Genomic DNA, 20347 nt, shown 5'->3' with positions numbered 1-20347 from the left:
ACGGTCTTATTCATGCTCTTAACCTTGATATCAAGGTTGTATCAGGAACTTCTACACATGTGGCAAGTACACAGATTGCAGGGATGGGACTCTGCTGACTTCAAAAAACTATATTCAGCTGTACTCCAACCATGCCAACTGTTTTTTTGCACACTCAACACAATACCTATTATTATTTCTAGCCTAATAATCATAACACATTTTTCTTTGCAGGCTAGAACCCAGATCTCATGGAATAGAATAAATGGAAACTGTAGACAATTTCAAAGTAGAGAGGATATATGGCAGGGAGCTAGACAAAATGAATGGCATCCTTAGGATGACCTGAGTAATGTCATTAGTCCTTGCTTTGCTCCCTCTGATAGACATTGCCTTCGCTGGGAATGGCTTCTCCCAGCCCTTCCCCCATAAGATTTAGGCCAGGGATCTATTTGGGGATTTTCTGTGCAATAAGAGTGTCCGGTTCCACTGGACTGTAGTCCTCATGGACTTCTTTTAGTTCTGATTTATATGGCTGTGGTCTGAATGCCATGCATGGGGCTGGGGAAACTTCATGGGCTGGATCCTTAGAAGACTTTTAAGATCTCATCATGAACTTGCCTTTTCTCTTCCAATATGACTGTTGCTCTGTGCAGTGAGACACTAAGGTTCTGATATCACTCAATTTGCATCACAATTGGTGGTTAGAGATACGACTCACCAGAGGCTACAAGACTGCAGCCTGTGGATTTCCCAAGGCCATGGGGAGAAAGCCAGGCTGATGGAAGAGGATATGAGGGGAGGGAAGGACCTCTGCCTGAGACCATGGAGTGCTGCTGCCAATCTGAGTAGGCAATACTGACCATGACGGACTGGTGACTTGATTTAGTATAAGGACTTTTTAAGTTTTAGCACTTTACAAAATTTATTTGGTGATACAGTTCTCGTTGATAGTGGAGCACGCATCATATTCTGGATGTGAAAAAATTGCTCCAGATCCACCTGTGCATCACATTGTCAGGTCACCACAGTATGATGGGGGCAGCCCTTTTGGCACAGCTGTGGATGAAGTTTTCCACATGGACCCATCAGACATGACTGCCATCCAGCTGGGTGAAAATGACTTGCCAGCCAGCATGAGGTGGACCTTTTACAAGTCATATTGACTGACATGGGGGCACTGCAACTATGGCTCCTGAAGACTCAGATGATATGGTCTCATATGCTTCAGTGGTATGCCTAGAGGGATGTGCTGGTGCTAAAACAGGTAGACCTGGCCAGAGAGACAGTCTGTAAGGTGGTGTTATGCTTCATGGGGCAGCACATTGACCCACCACCCTAACATTTCCTTTAGTAAAACCGTGCTGCTCCTATGGGATGGGGTGCATCTGTCCAACTGGGCATGGATCTTTGGCTACAAGATATTCAGGCTGCAGACTTAGGAATATTGGTGAGAGTGAGGCATGGGGATGGGCTTGCTCAGTGGTAGTTGTTGGGCATTAGGATGAATCCACTCGGAGGAGACCAAGCTGTATGGATGATGAGCCATAGCAACACCCCCAGGTAGTGGGATTAGCCCCCTCCTGTGCCAATGCTCTTTGCAAGGAGCTATGTGTTTGTTAATCAAGCTGTGGCCAATGTATTTGTCAAAGACTGATGTGGGTATCCTTCTTCATGGCCTCAACACATGTTCTTCTTGACATGCAATCTATCTGGCATATTTTTTGATTTCTGCATCACTCTATGGCAGGGGTAGTCAACCTGTGGCCCTCCAGATGTTCATGGACTACAATTCCCATGAGCCCCTGACAGGCTCATGGGACTTGTAGTCCATGAACATCTGGAGGGCCACAGGTTGACTACCCCTGCCATAAGGTTTTCAACATAAGAGACATTTCAAACACAGTTTGACATTGCCTGTCTCTATGTAGTGACTCTGGATTTCCTTGGTGGTCTTCCATCCACATACTAACCAAGGCTGACTTTGCTTACCTTCAAAGATCTAATGAGATTGGCCTAGCCTGGGCCATCCAGATGAAAGCCCATTTTCTTACTTACTTGTTGTTCCACTAATGGTGATTCCAAAGCATTGTGCTGTTGTTTCTTTTGTTCTTCCCTATATATGGGGCTTCTAGACTTCTTGCTTACTTCCTTCACTCAGACACTAGGAACTCATCCATAGTAGCCAAAGTTATCATTAGGCTACATGAGATAATTGGCAAGATTTACCACAGGATTGTTCAATTACATACTCTTGGAAAAGATAGTTTGTTTTACTAGTACCAGCTCTTTCCAGATTTTTCAGACTGTCCCATCCATTTTAGATTATGAATGTTGTTTCCATTTCCTAAAGCTACATTCCTCAGAAAAGAATTGAACATGGTGGTTATTGTAAAATTTTGCTGTAAATTGGCTGCAGCTACTTTTAGAAGAAACTGGAACCCAGCCAGTCATCTCAATTTATTCTTAAAGGGATTTACAGAGCTGCACCAGAGACAATGAAGTAATAAGGCCAAATGATAACGTTAGAGTACAATGGAGCTTTGCCTGACTGATGTATAGCCATGTTTCATTCAGGACAACAAACTATGATTATTGAAGGAACAATTGTTGGGGAATCCACAGCAAACACCCTACTCCTCACTCCTATTTTTCTATGCATCTAAGAAATTATATGTGTTTGTTTTTATAGCAAACCATAACTTATTGTTTCACTTGAATCATAACATGTAGTTTGTTCTTTCTGCTAAGATTATATTGTGGTTTAGAATCCTGGTTTTGGGGGCACAGAAAACAAACTCTACTCTCTGATCTGGACAAAACAACAAACTATGTATTGCTGTGAAAAAAGCCACATGCAAATAAGCTAGCATGAGGATTCCTCAGGTTCGTGTTCACAGTGGCATCTCAAGGGCTGTCATTACATGCGAATCTAGCCACAGTGTTCACAGCAAGTAATGACTTATGCATGTCTTCTGACTTGGCTTCTAGTTAAAGCTGGAATGGAGACATTTTTGGAGCACTTTAAATGAATATTCCTACTTATGTTTTCATGCAAGCAAATCTTCTTTCTTCTGATAAGACCAATGAATCACTCTGGTCAAAGGGAATTCTGGGAATTTACTTTTTATAGAAAGAACAAAGGAGAAATAAAGGCAAATAAATGTGTGATCAAATCTTCTTTAGGTAATGTTGTTGGATATATTTTTTTAAATTCTTTGTTATTGGAGGTCTTAAGATGTATGAAGCTGTCCATCTGGAAGGTAGCAAAAGCATTTATATTGGAGTAGTGTGGCCTTTTATTCTAACTGAGGTTCTGTGTTTCTAGCTGCTGGTGCACAAGAGTAGCAATTCAAATATTCAGCAATGCTTTTTAGAGTTAAGATATGTGAATAGTAGAAATGCTTCTAGATGTTTGCCACACAATAATCAGGCTCAAAGCCTGGGAATAATTTTGGACTCTGCTCTGTCTTTGGTCAGGCAGATGACTAGTTGGCTAGCTGTAGCCCTTTTTGACCTCTCCTAAGCCATACCTGCCTTGATAACATTCAGACCAGGATGCTGTAACATGTACTATGTGGGCAGTCCAGAAGTACCCCAAGATTTCATTCACATGTACTGCTATCCAGAAGTGTATCTCCCATCCAGTACGCATTTTTATGATCCAGATGTAGAACTCTGCACTTCTCCTTATTGAATGGCAACTTGTTCTCATTTGCCCACTTTCCCAGCATGTTCAGATGTCACTGAGCTCTATCTTTATCTTCTGGGGTGTTCATTACTCCTCTTAATTTAATATTATCAACAAATATAATGAATAGTCCCTCTACCCCCTCATCCAGATCATTGATAAAAATGTTGAAAAGTCTGGTGAAGTTACATGGGTCATGAAGGTGGACCCATAAGTATGGTTCATCTTCCTCTCAAACTCCAATACAGTTGCCATTTAGTAGTCACCAACTGACTTGAGCTGTACCCCTGTGGTATGTTTTGATGCTTCAGGCTGTCTTGGTTTTGGAGTGTATCTCAGTGGACACTGGGGTGTTCATTGGTTGCTCTCCTACTGGGAGAGTTCAAGAATCTTGAGGAATTTTACTTCCTCAATTTCCCGTCCATCTTGGTGGCAGTCATGTTTCTGGAGCACAGATTTGATTTTTTTTTTTTTGCACAGGAGGTCCCTTCTAAATATATTATTCTATGATTCTATGGTATACAGATAGTGATACAGAAAAACAAATGGTATTTTATCCAAGTATAGAAAACATAGTGAGATTTAACATTTTTGGGGGAAAGATTTAGTGGCCATAAGTGAGAATGAGTTCTTTTAAGTATATCCTTATTCTAAAGATATTTTATAGGCTTAATATAAGAATGAGCATTCTCTTAAATATATCAGATAGGTGGCATTATTATTATTATACACAAATGTACCATCTAGAAAATAACCTAAGTAATCTTTATCCATTAGGAGTGTAAAAGTAGAGAAGTCAGGAATGTAAACCCACAGATATTGAATACTTCGGCAGATTTATAATCTTTAGTAAAAATAGGCAGCAATTTTCATTTTAAATACTGCTGGGTGGGGGAATCATGCATGCAAATATAAATACAGAAGTCTGTAAAAAATACTTACCACTGCTAGAAGCATCACTAAGATTTAGCAAACCTCCTCCTAACCCTCTGTAACTATGGTAACTGTAGGTCCCGTTTCCATTTATGTACAACACCTCCTGTGTGCTGGAAACGGCTGATGTTGAATAAGTGACCTGGGTTGGTTCCTGTTTATATGGTTTGTCAGCTGGCGCCGTCTCATCCTGCAAGAACAGTGGTTCAATGGACAGTGTCAAATCACTGCTGCACTCCCCCCACCCTTGAATGAAGAGAACATCACATTGTTATTTAATAGACTTAGCCACACTACTTTCACAACAGGTTACAGAAAATGTGAAACAAGCACATACAAGATTTTAATTGACACTTTATTTGCCAGAAACAAACCAAGAGATCATTGTAGGTTATCCTGAAAATGATACTACAGTTTATGGGTAGCTACTATATCAGCAGTTCCATCCAGTCTATCCATACCCAAAGCTTTAAAGCATTCTTTGTGTCAAGGAAACCTAAGCTCTATATACAGCTAAAACTAGAGGGACACAGATAAATTATTATTGCTCTTTGAACTGATTTTTTTGCTGCATTCAATTGAGATTTTTCTTGATAAGCAATGGTTAAAAATATAGGCAGATTAAAGAGATCAGCACCAAGGATGCTAGGAGATGATAACAAATAATGAAGGAAAATGAACAATAAATCATGGAACTGAAAGTTATTTCACTCACACTCCTGTCATGAGAAATTATTCTCCACATAAAAACCAAACTATATTTTCATCACTAGCTCCCATACAGAGGGATCCCAATACAAAAAGAAAGGGGGAGAGAACATGACATTGTTTTGTCAAAAGCACCTGAATAATTTTTTTAAAATGGCTACTGGCTCATATTGTCTATATACACAGTTTCTTCATATCTGTGTATTGGTGTGGAAATATTGGCTCCCCAGACCAGGGGCTTTGATTAAAATGATCGTTTACCCTTCAGAGAAACATGTTCTGTAATGTCTGATGAAGCACTGTTTCTTCCTCTTCAAACAAATGCATACACAGAAACTTCCATTTTCATAACTCCCAAACACTGGCCATGCCTTACAATGTAGTCAGATGGATTAAATTCCCTACAACATTAGCCACCTGCCATTAACTGGACCACTGCATCTTATATCATTACATTTCTTCTGAGATCTCTAAATTCCAAGTTTGCCACTATTGTTCTTGTAAATTATTTTGGAAAGTTAATACCTGTCTTTGAGTGGAAAAATGCAACCAGTCAATCACTTCTTTTAAAAGTAAGAAAGCATAATTCCTGCAACAGTGGACATGGCGGCCTGATAAGGAATGATCAGCACGGAGAGTTGGGGACCATTTTTAACAGTTCTAGAACATGAAGCAAAGCTAAAGGACCAACTTTCAGATGGTGCCTGAAGTTCTCCTGGAATTACAAATTATCTCCAGAGTCAGTTTCCCCTGAAGGAAATAGCAGTTTCAAAGGGCAGATTCCATGCCACCACATCCCTGCTGAGGTCCTTGCTCTCACAACTCCATCCTACCCAGAAGCAAACACTATACAATGCTACAGCAGATTTCACATCTGGCTTAGTAGTTTATTAAATATAATGATTATGCTGCACAATTCTCCATTTTGAAGTTTGGGACTAGCTTAACTTCCTGGAAGGAAAAGGTTATTGTCATTTAAGTTTGTTTCTTGAGACAAAATTAACTAGGTAACATATGAAGTGTTAGGTGCTTTAGAAATAATGCCATCACTGCCAGTTATACACATTAATTCAGAATATGTCCTGCCACAAATGTTAATATTTTATGTTAAAAAATCATTATTAACACTTTCTTTTCCAGTTGCTCCAATATGTTTATATTAACTTTTTATAGAATTCATCAACAAAAATATAGGATTTTGTATGCAGAAATTATAATATTCATCCTGCCTACTGAAGATTTGTTAGTCTGATTGGTAAATGAATTTGAAATGAAATTTGATCATTGCTGATATTATATAAAAATACAGTGACCAAGTATGCATAGTTTTCTTCTTCTATCTAATGCAGTACCTACCAATTTAACTGAAAATGCCATTTTTAAAATTCCAGAATTCAGCAATCAAGGTATTAAAGACAAGCAGAATAAAGAATCACATAAATATTGAAGAGAAACTACAGGGCATCAGGTTAGTTTTGTGGCAAAATTAGGTCCCCTACCTAAGCCGATCATTGAAGAATTATTTATTATTTATTAGCCTTCAAGCCCCTTGCATCCAGGAATGCAACAGGCACTAGCGGGGTAAGCCTTGAGAGGGGGCAGCTGGCGGCAGACCTATCATAGTTGCGAAGGGTGTGACAGGTTGGAGGGTGGTTGGAGGGCATGCAGCATCTGAGTGGGGTGTTGCAGTGGCAGCCAGTGAATGTCCCCATAGCTTGTTGGGCTGCCGTTTGTCGGGCGAGGCGACAGGCCCGCTGGCGGGCGGGCCATCAGCCACGCTGCTGGCTGGGCCATCATGGCCACTTGCACCTCTCAACCAGCTTCTGGAGGGCGGGCCAAGTGCCTCGCAGCCAGCTTCTGGAGGCGGACACTCCCAGGGCTGGCCCAATCCAGGGATGCCCGGCTTTGCCGGGCATGCCCAGATTGGTCCGTGCAGGCGGAAGCACAGGCCGGACACCTGGAGGTGTCCTGATCAGCACTCCGCTCAGAGGGGCTTTTCACAAATATTAAGGCAAAAAATGGTTAAGATTCCTATGTTGCTTCATAGCCATAGGATACTTGAGGCAGCATACAAGAATAACATTGACAAACACCACTTAAAACAATCAATTAAGATCAATAAAACTGCTGCAATAACAGCACTAAGGCAGCACAATAAAAGAAACAACAGTAACAAAAATGTAATAGAACAAATAAAGTCATAAGATGTGGCATAATATACAACAGACATAAACAACCAAGCTAACCAGAGCAAAACTGAATAGCCAGTCAACAAAAGACAAAATTACAGGCCCCTGGATAAGTAGGAATGCTTACACGTGCTTCCTAAAGGTTATTAAGGAAGGCACCTGACTTAGTCCACACCCTAGCCATTACACCCTTTTGATGCACATCCCTATTGAAGTCAGTTAGTTGTTGCACTAGATTGCTGGGGTGGCTTAGAGTTGGGGCAGGGACATTTTGTTTAGCATTCTTTTGTCTCATTGCACAGCATTGTTGTTTGCATGTAAACTAGCAAAAGAACCATCTTGACCTAATAGTGTGTTTTTCATTAGCTTTAATTCTTCTGGGCTTGACCCAGTTTAAATTTTATGAGCAATAAACCTGAAAGCTCAAATTATTGCAATGTATTTTGGTATATCAAAGTGTTCAATAATTTCCTTCAGTTTTAATAAGGTTATAGAGTTGATGTGATCAGCAGTGATTTTTTTTTCTTGATGCTATTTGGATTTTGCTCTGGTTCATTAAACCCCATTAACACTAAGTGTTTGGTGGTTGTTAACTGCTACCGGAATAAAAATGCATTAACCCTACCAGTTACACGGGGAATGTATCAACCTACATGAAAACCACCATTTTAAAAAGATGACACATGAATAGTGGCCTCTGGACACCTTAAACTGGATAGATGGATTATTACTTCATGAAGAAATTATGCTTCTTGCTCTGATTATTCTAGGAACTTATTTTTTGAGCCTACTTATTTCTTCCCTCCCCTATCAAACACAGCATGACTTTCTCATGTGTCAGAATGAAGCATAGAAACTGCCACATAAGAATCCATGATGGGTATTTCTGTTAGTCTATAGCAGGGGTAGTCAGACTGCGGTCCTCCAGATGTCCATGGACTACAATTCCCATGAGCCCCTGCCAGCGTTAGCAGGCAAGGGCTCAGGAGAATTGTAGTCCATGGACATCTGGAGGGCTGCAGTTTGACTACCCCTGCTCTATAGTAACAAAATGTATTTCACCTTGTGTCAGATATAAGCATCAGGTTGATTTTAAGGGCCTATCCTACAACACAGGATTGGCTTGCAGCATGTCATTTTACAGGTTAATACCCCAGCAAAGTTGAGCTGCTTCTCCCTTGTGGAATGTACTTTCAAAGATCAGGTTACACAGTTACAGCCTGGCATAAAAAGGTGAATCACATTCTTTTCCTAACAGAAGTAGTATCAGCACTCATAGATGTCCAAACTACCTTCAATTCCCCAGAGATTCACCGAAGAACGCTCTCATCCAAAGCAGTTTATTCAACAAAAAGTAAGTCAGGCACTTATCATAAACAACACTGACTCCCTAGTCAGTGCAACAGAACCTCCCCCAACACACACAAAGTAATTACTTGACTCAGCACTTGGTTGCCAGGGATGGAGATAGATTGCTAGCAAAGTCAACTCCTCAGGTGAAGAGGCCACCCTCTGCTGATTTTAGGGTCTGTACTAGGCATAGGCAACTTAGTTAGGAAAACCCAGAAAATATACAAATCAAAGCTTATTCGGGTGCTTTTTCAGGTCATCTGAGCCAAACTGCCCTTTCCCTGCACTCAAATGGTCCAAATCAGGGTGTCTGAAGTGTGATCTGATGATTTGACCATGATTCAACCATATTAACATATCTACCCCCAATATCTCAGCCAGTGTCTAAGAAGGCAGGGGAGAGAGAGAGCTGACAATGACAGGTGTGCCTCCTCAAGGCTTCTACAGTCAGCTGCTAGCTGTCATCAAGGAGGCAGAGTGCTGGGTAGATGAGTCCACCCTGCACCCATCCTTCTTGGGCTCCTATGTACCCACTCCTCCACCCAACACTTGTTCCCCCTTCTGGAACTGCCTGCAGCCGGCTCAGGGGGAGAGCAAATGCAGGGTAGAAGAGTCCAGCCCAAACCTGCTCTCCCTGAGATGACTGCTGCGAGCTACCAGCTCACATCAGGGAAGGGAGGTATGAGGTACTCCAATCCTGCCCTCCGTGATCCTTGATCCAGCTAGCATCAGGGAAGGGACATGCTCTCTTCCTTCCCCCATCCTCCCAGATAGCGCCTGAGAAGGCATGCCAGTAGCTGATCTGTCATGAATAGCTGTTTGAAAGGTCCTTTAAATGCCTCCTCCCTTTTTCATGCAGCAGAGACTCTCCCCACTGTCTGGGAAAGGGGGGGGCACAAATAGAAAGAATACAGACTGTTTCAGATTTGGTCAAATCAATTTGACCAAATCCAACCCACTGAAGTGTTATTCAGCTGAATCAATTCCAGCCAAATCTGAAATGTTCTGGATTTTATTTCTGTGCACATGCCTAGTCTGTACTATAGTCTGTTCAAAATGATAGCTTGCTAGTGTCATAGTGCATCAGAATGAACACATCACTATATGTTGCAAGTGCCCCTGGTGTGATAAGACAGAGTGGTGCCCTCCTTCAGGAAATCCTTATCTGGATTTCAGAAACAATGTTCTCCTTGGGTGTGGCTTGAGAGTCCTTCATTCTGACAAAACAACTGACTTTCAGGACTGATTAGATCAGGGATTCCAAACCAGGGTCCATGGTATTTCCCCTCTTGACTTAATGGACTTGGCCACCGGTAGGGAACCAGCTGCTTCCAATGCTCCCCCTTCCACTCTCAAGCGTGAGTGAGTCCTCTTGTGGTTTCTGTCCCTGGGAGGGGATGGAGCCTGCACATCTACGCCCATTTTAAACCATATCCTGTCACCCCTGCCCCACAGTCCTCATGCCTGCCTGTTAACATGGGTGGTGATGTCACTTCTGGTGACCTGTAACTTCTGGCAGGGAGGCATGGCCAAAGAACACTTACTAGGAGTAAATTCTATTGAACTAGGACATACTTGTCTTTAACCAAATGCTCCACTATGCTCCTGAAAAGATTGAAGGTATATAACAATATCTTCAGAGCATTGACTCCTCTCTCCTAAAAAGTAGCAAGAGGTTTTCCAGGGCTCTGCATATTCCTCAGTTCTGAATAAAGGTTCCCCCACCCACCATGTATATCAAGTACCTGGGGTCGATCCAGTCGCATCCTTTTGGCGGCATTTCTGCTTTCACTTTCACAGGCTGATGCCAGGATACTTTCCGCTACTGCTGAAGTAAGGTGTGAAGGGATGGGTCGTGACTATGAAAGAGAGAAAACACAAGAAAATACTAGGATTATTACCAAATCCACAACCATGCTTATAACTAGAACATATGCAGGAGGGTCCATTCACTGAAATGTATTTTCATATCAACAAAAAGTGGAAATGGAGACTATAAAAATGAAATATGAAGACTAGTTAGGAGTTAAGCCTGTAGTAGATCCACAGGTCTCTCAAAATTGTGTTTACTGCCTCCTTGCTCACAACTGATGTATTTTATTTTGAACAATATGTAAGGTATGAAACTGAAGCTTAATTCTGACATGATGGAAGTTCTACGTGAGCAGAAGACCCGGCACGGATTTACCATCTTACCCATTCTGGATGTTGTTGCAGTCTCCTTGAACAAACAGGTCTGTAGTATGGGGCTGTTCTTGGAACTAGGCCTATTGCTAGGACTACAGGTGGCAGCTGTGGCCAGGCAGATCCTCTATCAGCTTTAGCCAGCTGAAGTCTTTCCTTGGCAAAAAACATCTGGCCATTTAATGTATGCCATGCATGCCATGCTTGTACCTCTAGATTAGATTCCTGAAATACACTCTTTGGAAATGCCTAGGGGAAATGCTCAGAAACATCTATTGGTGCACAATGTTGCTGCCAAGATAGAGACTGTGGGTGGGAGGCTGATAGGTAACATATCACTCCAGTCTTGGTCCATCTTCACTGGCTTCCAGTCTCTTTCTGGACACAATTCAAGGTGCTGATGTTGACCTTTAAAGTTCCATTCCTCAATGTTTTCTTAGAGCTCTCTCAGCCCCACCTACTTCACAGGGTGTCGCAGGAAGAGGAAGGGAAGGTGATTGTAAGCTGCTTTGAGACTCCTTTGGGTAGTGAAAAGTGGGGTATAAAAAACAATCCTTCTATATGGCTTCAGATCATCATTCCACCTACTGTCTTATAAATCTACCCTACTGTTGGTGTCTTATTCTGAAACCCTGCTTTGGGTGTTCCTACCTGCTGAGATTAGGCATGTAGCAGTCCAGGACAGAGCCTTCTTGGTTGTGGTACCTAAACTATGGAGCTGTCTCCCCAGAGAGACTCCCAACTTCTTCTATCATCTGGAATTCTTTCAATGATTCCTCCTTCCTACTCAATGTATTGCTGTTTTAATATTTTTGTATATCTATTTTAGCTTTGTATTTAATTGTGTGTTTGTTTGGTTTTAATGTTTTTAAATTGTATTTTATAATATAGTTTTTAAAATCTCTTACATGCCCTGGCTCTGATGAGGGCAGAAAAGCAGGGCATAAATGTTTTAAATAACATTTGCATTGGTCAGACCAGACTTAGAATGCTGTGTGCAGTTCTGGAAGCCTCACTTCAAAAAAGGATATGGACAAAATTGAAAGGGTTCAGAGAAGACTGATGAGAATGATCCGGGACCTGGAGACCAAACCCTGTGAGGAAAGGCTGAGAGACCTGGGAATTATTCAGCCTGGAGAAGAGGAAATAGAAAGGGGACCAAATTACTTTTAAGTATGTGAAAGGTTGTCAGAGGAGGGCAGGGACTGGTTCCTGTTGACAGCAGAGGATAGGATCCGTAGTAATGACTTTAAAGTATGTGTAGAATGATACCAGCTAGATATCAGAGGGGGGGTGAATCACAGCAGAGTAGTTCAGCAGTGGAATCGACTGCCTGAGGAGGTTGTGAGCTCCCCCTCATTGATGGTCTTAAGCAGCAGCTGGACAGATACTTATCACAATGCTTTAGGCTGATCCTGTGTGAAACAGGGGGTTGAACTAGATGGCATGTATGGCCCCTTCCAACTCTATGATTCTAATAACATTAACAAGAATAAGTGTGTTTCTGTTTGTTCTTGAATTTATATCAAGGGGCATCTGCTTGCTTATTGCTGGAAATGTGTGACAGGTTTCCTGGCTCTGTAAGAGTAGGCTGTAGATAAAAACACATTTCTGTTTTAATCAGCTCAGAATCATCTATCATCACTGGCTACCTATTTTCTTTAAAATTTTCTTTTTGCAAAATATATTTAGTTTATCAATACAAATAAAATTTGCATTTTCTAACCTTCCCTCTAATGCCTTGCACCTCTATATAACGAGATCTCTGTATCACTGTCTAAAAAAAGATCTTAGTATATGTAGATTTTTTCTCAGACATCCAAATACTCGAATTCATGTCAACCACCTCACAAAGAGACAAATGTATCTACACTACTGTCCTATACTTGCTTGTGGTACATGGCAAAGATTCAGCCATCACATAAAATGTAAAGTACTGATTCAAAGGTCAGGGAAATGAATGCTAGCCATTCTCTTGACTGAATATTATTATTTTTAGTCTCTTGAGGCTTTTATTTAAAATAGGGTATTAATAATCACCTGTTTCAATATGATGCATCAATAAAGAATGAAAATACTGAATCTGCAACAAGAAATTATTGAGACGTTGAGTTCAGTATATAATTAATGCTACAATCTTAAGAAAGCTTTCCTGGAAGTAATATGATGCATAAACTGGAAATTACATCTGAGTATCCAACTTCCTCGGATTTCTCTCTTACTCTCTGAAAATGAAATTTAGTAATAAACTTAGGCTGGATTCTGCTCTAACTTATTTTAGTTTAAGTTTGTTTCCAAGGCAGGATTGAGGCAAAAGGAAGGTGGGGTGTGGCAAGGCATGGCAAGAGGGCCATTTGGACTGAGCCTCCAGCTCAAAAGGGAGAGGCTCCAATTTAGATACTTAATGATTTTGTGGGGGAATTTAATAAATTTTGCAACCATAGCAGTCCAAAACATGGCACACTTTCTCAGACTATAGATGCATACACTATAAACACAAAAATTAATGTGGTAAAAGACATAATGTTCTGTCATCCTTTTTTTTTTTTTTGCTGCTTTATTTTCATGTGTCATAATTTTTATATGTATTATGGTTGGGTTCTCAAATGCTGGGTGTGGGTGGCTACTCTATTACTGAACCTGTGTTACTTTGCATATCCACAGCATTGTGTGATGTCCTTTATTACTGAAATTTATTAAAAGTAGATTTGTATGCCCTTTCTTCTGCATAAGTCTTACAAGTCAAAATCCCACAAACTATGGTGGACAAGCAATCAGCTGTGTATTAGAACCATTTTGCCACCTCTTCAAGCAATGTGTTTTAAGAACAAGTAATGCAAAAACATCTTTTAAACCATGTACTTTTAAAGTCATGTACTGCATGCCTTACAGAACAAATATGCTGAACACATTAACACTGATAAAATTAACAGCTGTAGTTAACTTCTTGAATGGTATCCTGTAATTCAAGAATAAAGTCTCCAAAAGTGAAGTTATAATTTTCTAAATAGGGCATTCGTTGATACTCGTGTGTCAAAAGAGCTATTATGCCAGATATTGGAGTAAAAGCTGAGACTGTAATGGCATCCCTCTGAGCTTGTTCATAGAGAGAGGGGTGTATAAATTTTTATAACTAAATTGTAAAAACACTTTTCTGAGAGCAAGCACCAAATACAATTGAGTAGGATTCTGAGTAGACCTACATGTGATTGCTTTATAAGCATGCCTACTTGGAAATAAATCACTGGGAACTGTTTTCAGCTATAAGAAATAATATATTTTAAAAGTGTCTCAAAAGGGTACTCAAAAATATCTATAATACATTGCCCAGAGACAAAAGTGCAAATATAATTAGATGGGAAGGAATGAAAGTAGATTACATAAAGCATTAACATATGGAGTACTAATTGGCTGTTATACTGCATATCAGAAGCCAAGTTTAAGATTGAATCCTATGCAGATTTTATGTGACAGCCTTTATGCTTCAAAAATCCACACATTTCTGCAGATAATATTAAGTGCTGATCTTTCAGTTTAATTTCACAGTGTTAATGTGGTTGTATCTTAACAATTTTATCCATTCCAAAGCAACTGCACTAACACATGCATTTTTGGAATTCAAACATTTAAATGTTCACCTCAAGGAACATTTCCTCACTAAAATAACTGATATTCAGTAACTGGTTATGGGATACACAATGGCTCTTTATTTCTGTTTCATGTGCACTAAGTGATCTCAAACGTCTAATATAATATTTTGTCAATGAAATCAGAATACTTTCAATATAACATGAATATACTCACCAACCTTACAGAATTAAGAATGAAAAAGGTTCTTAAGAATAGTGGCATATGTTTAAGCTATTCTCTCTCACTATGAAGTATGCAATTCTAACTAACACAATATGCGTGTTTGAGCAACATTCTGCCTTACTAACTGAAGAACAGCACTGCACTCTGTTGGATGTACTGATATTGTTCTAATCTAATATACTCTTATGCCCTCAGTACATATAAAAGGATTTGTCATTTTAATGCTTGTAGCCTTGCATTTTGGCATTGGTTTTAACGTTTTCCATTCATTTTGTTCTGAATACAAAGGAAAAAGGGGAAAAAATCCCAGTAACTATTAGCAGGGGTGAGGGGCACGTATGATTATTGCTGAACATATTGCTTTGAAAAAAGGCAACTTTAATTTTCAAAGCAGCAATCCATTTAATTCAGACAGAGTTCACATTGCTTCTAATATTGTTCTTATTATAGTCATCTGCCTACAATAGCTCCAAATGAGGGACTATTTGATAGAGACACCAAGTTTAGAACAAGTATCTCTTGTTCCATATCAATACATAGCAGCAATAATCGCCCAAGATCATCATCCTGCAATAAGCTGCCTTTACAGAGAAGAAAAAGGCAATTCCTATTTGTTCAGGTACAAAATGACAAAGCCAGTTCCAATTTATTCCTGCCTCACTGAAAAAAGCAGAGCTATCTGTAAAGTAAAGGTACACACAATTTGACTGGGCAAGGGCTGGCTAGAATGGCAGGTATATCTCTTGTGATTTGTGCTTTAGTTCATAATACCTTGATGTGATTTTTACATGAGACAGATGTTCAAACAAAGCTGGTGGTTTGTAAAAGCAGGGAAGTGTGAAGAGGACTTTGGCAGGCAGCCACCATCAACAGGTAATGAATACAGAATATCATACGGAGAAGGTGTCTGGTAATATTAACTGACTTTTCCCAACAACCACTAAATGCCACATGTTTCTCATGCAATGATTGGTCTAAAAGCTATACTCGTTCTGGTCCTGTTTATGCAGGAGTCAGTCTCATTGGATCCCATGGAATATACTTCTAAGTAAATTAGGGCTATGGAAAACTATACCTTATTAAAATAGGAAGCCAGTAAAAACTATATTAGTTTGATTTTTATGTAACCTGTCCCTTGGAGATTTTTGAGATACATTTTTTAAAAATAAACTTGTGTTAGTCTCCATGGGAGTAACTTCTACACAAGCAAGCTTGATTTAGATTAAGCTGTGCAAAAATTAAGATGTTTCCAGCTGAATTGTTATCGTATTTGTGAAAACTACAGCATTAGGAGCAAACCTGTTCATTCTTGCCTTCCAATGGTCAGGATGTCCTGGTCACTGCTATGGATCACCAACTTGTCTCCCTGTATGATCCACAAACTCATCCTTCTAATAATATCTGGTCCACAGGAAGAAAGATTTGTAGTGAAACCTAAGATGGGTTTGGTAGTGAGTAGTTGAAATATCTTCCTGATTCTTAGATTGTTCTGCCAATGTTTATGAAGCAGCAGAGTACAATTTTAGGTTGAAGTGTTCATAATACCTTGATGTGATTTTTACATGAGACTAGAGATGGGCACTAACCGCTTCACAAGCCAAAATTTGCCACATACTTGGTCCACATACTTGGTCTACCCTACAAATCAGTCATATTCTCCAGGGGAACTGATCTTTATTGTCTGATCTCTAATGGGGGTATTCTTAGCTATATAAGGGTGGAATATAGTAAAAGGTAAAGGTATCCCCTGTGTAAGCACCGGGTCATGTCTCACCCATGGGGTGACGCCCTCTAGCATTTTCATGGCAGACTCAATATGGGGTGGTTTGCCAGTGCCTTCTCCAGTCATTACCGTTTACCCCCCAGCAAGCTGGGTACTCATTTTACTGACCTCGGAAGTATGGAAGGCTGAGTCAACCTTGAGCTAGCCACTGGGATTGAACTCCCAGCTTCAAGGGCAGAGCTTCAGGCTGCATGTCTGCTGCCTTACCACTCTGTGCCACAATAGTCTCTTGTTGGAATATAGTACACGGTTCAATTTTTAAATGCATATTTGACTATGCTTGATAACTACCTAAAATATTTATTTATTGCAATCAGGTACAAATACTATGTTTTGCCAGTTAAGGATATATCAATGTTTAAGAATTCTGTAAATCCACAGTTGCTAGTAAGTTCTGTAATACTGTAATACTGTCACTGAGGCATTGTTAATTTAAAACACGATTCTTACATGAAAATATGAACATGTTTTATATCACATAGATTTGGGGAAGTTATAAGCCAGTTGTTTCGTGGAATCCTTTGTTTTTATTACCTCTAAATCTGCTTTTATATTGACTAGACCTGAACATCAGTCTGGGCTTTTTGGTTAGCAGTCATGAAAGAACATGAGTGGGTTTCATTTCTTTTAAAGTACCATTTCAGACAGCAAGAACAATTTATCTACAGAGCTGATGCAGTGAAATAAATAAAGAACTGCATTGCAATGGTTCTAATCTGATGTCATCTTAATTCAGAAAAAATTAAACAAAATTAAAACATGTATGGATTAAACTGAAAGCCTCAAATCACCTATATTTAAGGGTCATCATTCATAAAATCAGATATTGGGCACCCCAGTTGAAGAGGGATGTAGACAAACTGGAGCGTGTCCAGAGGAGGGCAACAAAGACAGTGAGGGGTTTGGAGACCAAGATATATGAAGAAAGGTTGGGGGAGCTTTGTCTGTTTAGCCTGGAGAGATGACTGAGAGAGGAACTGATAACCATCTTCAAGTATTTAAAAGGGTGCCATATAGAGGATAGAGCAGAGTTGTTCTCTCTTGCCCTGGAAGGACAGACCAGAACCAATGGGATTAAATTAATTCAAAAGATATTCCGTCTAAACATCTGGAAGAAGTTCCTGACAGTCAGAGTGGTTTCTCAGTGGAACAGGCTTCCTCGGAAGGTGGTGGGTTCTCCATCTTCGGAAATTTTTAGACAGAGGCTAGATAACCACCTGACGGAGAGGCTGATTCTGTGAAGGCTCAAGGGGGTGGCAGGTTACAGTGGATGAGCAATAGGGTTGTGAGTATCCTGCATAGTGCAGGGGGTTGGACTAGATGACCCAGGAGGTCCCATCCAACTCTAGGATTCTATTCTATATTTTTATGATTCAGAATTACAGTGGTTTGCTTCACCACTGCAAAAGCAGTCTTAATTAAAGCACTTTGCCACAAATATGTTTAATTTTTTATATTGTTAATATAACCTTCTAAGAAGACACTGGTATAAGCATAGGTATGTGCAGCAAGAAATTTACTTATCAAATTCTGACCCAATCAAGAGCCATTTGTAAACATCATAAAATACTTCAAAACTCAACAACAATATTTTGGATATTTGAGAATGGTTTGGAACCTTGTAGTCTCACAGTGCCTTGTTTCATTTTTATTGGCGGAGCAGTGAGGAAAGAGCAGACAGGTGTATGGCAATAGTCCATCTTCTTGCCAAAAATAATTATACCCGTTGGTGTTTCTATGCATAGTATTTCTATTATCTGCCTTTTATTGCACCATCTAAAGCTTTGGTTGGATTTTATAATTCTGTATGACCCATATTTGCATGAGCTGTTTCATTCTCTGGGGTTGTACCTACCATTTGTTAACCTGGGGCAAACACTTAGTTTGGGCATGCTGTAAGCCCATGCATAGATAAAACATAGGCAGAAGCTCAGCTTTGCCTTCTTCACTAACAGGAATCCCATTTCAACAGGGGAAAGAAATAAAGTCTATGCTGTATGTGCTGGTTGTAAGGCAGAGGCACAGAGTGGAGGAATAGAAGCAGAGATCCAAGCTTTCCCTCTCTCCTGGTTTGTGGTGGAGATAGAGTAGCCTTTCTCAACTTTTTTACTATTGAGCACCCCTGAGACGTTCTTCAGGCTTCAAGAAACCTCAGAAGTGGTGCCATCATGCAGAATATGGTTGGGAAGCATATTTGTCTACATGCTTACCTGGGGTCCTTCCCCTTCCCAACCCCTCCAGGCACATTGTTGGCCATTTGCAGGGGGTGGGTCGACATCATATATGGTCATATCACTTTATATGTTTAACAAATTAAAAAAATATATAAAAATTAACTCCCACTCATTCAGGCAACCCTTCCAAGGCCATCAAGAAACCCCAGGGTTTTATAAAATGCTGGTTAAGAAAGCCTGTGACAGTGACATAGAGTTAAGGATTTCTCGCTACAATAGTAAAGCACAGATAATCCACACATGCACACACGCACTCACAAATAGAAATTACTAATGACAAAGAAAGATCTGAAGATTCAGCATCTGAAAGCTTTTGGTGACTATAGAAAGACTTACTGTTTTTGTGTGTATAAAGCAGAGAGATCCATTTTGAAATGAAACCTGAATATATGTGGCAGAAGAACTAACTTGGCTGTTCCCCACTATTATAGGTTGTTGAGCTCCATGATTTGAAGCTTATTTTCTCCAAGCCAGATGCAATAAAGTCATTCCAACTACGAGAAAAATGCTAAGGAAATGGTGTGCAGAAAATAAAACAGTGGAGGGGTTATGGTTTGGCTTTCCTTGCCTGTGTGATTCATCTTTAAAACTATCACTGTATTGAAGATTCCTGGAAAGGATAGAAAGCTTTCCAGTTCATGCCCACCTATATCTGATATGCAAAGGAGAATTGGAACATGCCTGAAATTAGGTAGGGAGAATTCCTTCAGAAAGGGGCATAATCCCTGAAAGTTTGTTTCTAAACTGGATGGGTATAGGTGGATAAGTCATTTCCAGTGAAATCAACAGAAACAATAACAAATATTAATTCCAATAACAAGACAGTGACTCAAAATTTTTAAGTGACCAATAAGTAAAGTATGACTCTAACTTTTTGTTTGCCCTTTAATCAGAAGGTGGTCATCAGATGTGGGTGCTCAAACATGGCATTCTTTTTTCATGCTGGAAATAACAGTAATATATCATTCAAAGATATTTAAAGCAAATTTCATCTCAAGTAGGTATATTTTAGTCATTCCCTCCATTACCAGCCTTAGTTATTTCCTGTGAGGTGGGCAGGTGCTAATGAGAAAGAAGGCCTTTTAGTTAACATCTGTGTTCCAGATGTCTCCCTACAGTGTGAGAATAATGAGACAATTAACTGAAAGCCAGATATTTTTTGTCAGTTCAGATCATGTAGGTCTAGAATAAGTTACAGAACTATTACCACCTGTTTTTTTTTAAATAACAAAATAGTTTCTGTCTGATGATCTGCAGACTTCTTATTAACTCTCCATTGGACAGTGTTGAATTTGAACATAGTTTTAAAGAATTACTCCCAAGAAGCATATGAGAGATTCATTTTTTTTCTGTCACAGGGCTCAGCTCATAGCATTGTACTTTATTCTCTCTTCCCTACTGAATCTCAACAACAACCCTGTGAGATAGGGGATGATGAAGAAGAGTAGTTTTTTATATTCTACTTTTCTCTACCCTAAAGAGT

General features: G+C 39.9%; 1 protein-coding gene and 1 long non-coding RNA gene across 5 annotated transcripts in view; one reads left to right on the top strand and one right to left on the bottom strand.

Annotated features, from left to right (window-relative positions):
- Positions 1–20347, bottom strand: part of NOL4 (nucleolar protein 4) — a 156217-nt gene that overhangs the window by 6938 nt on the left and 128932 nt on the right. For all 4 annotated transcript variants that reach the window (XM_077352487.1, XM_077352489.1, XM_077352490.1 and 1 more), the window contains 2 exons: positions 10596–10709; positions 4613–4793 (listed from right to left, as the gene is read on the bottom strand). In XM_077352487.1, the coding sequence (XP_077208602.1) occupies positions 4613–4793; positions 10596–10709 (295 nt within the window). The remainder of the gene's footprint in view (positions 1–4612; positions 4794–10595; positions 10710–20347) is intronic.
- On the top strand, positions 569–19464 carry LOC143844810 (uncharacterized). The gene is made up of 6 exons (XR_013234142.1): positions 569–827; positions 6703–6779; positions 8759–8854; positions 10969–11084; positions 15645–15720; positions 19296–19464. It is a non-coding gene; the product is annotated as an uncharacterized LOC143844810 (long non-coding RNA).

This window comes from Paroedura picta, chromosome 9 (assembly GCF_049243985.1).
Source record: "Paroedura picta isolate Pp20150507F chromosome 9, Ppicta_v3.0, whole genome shotgun sequence".
Classification (NCBI taxonomy): Eukaryota; Metazoa; Chordata; class Lepidosauria; order Squamata; family Gekkonidae; genus Paroedura; species Paroedura picta.
Note: the sequence above shows the minus strand (reverse complement) of the source record. Positions and strands in the feature narration are given on the sequence as shown.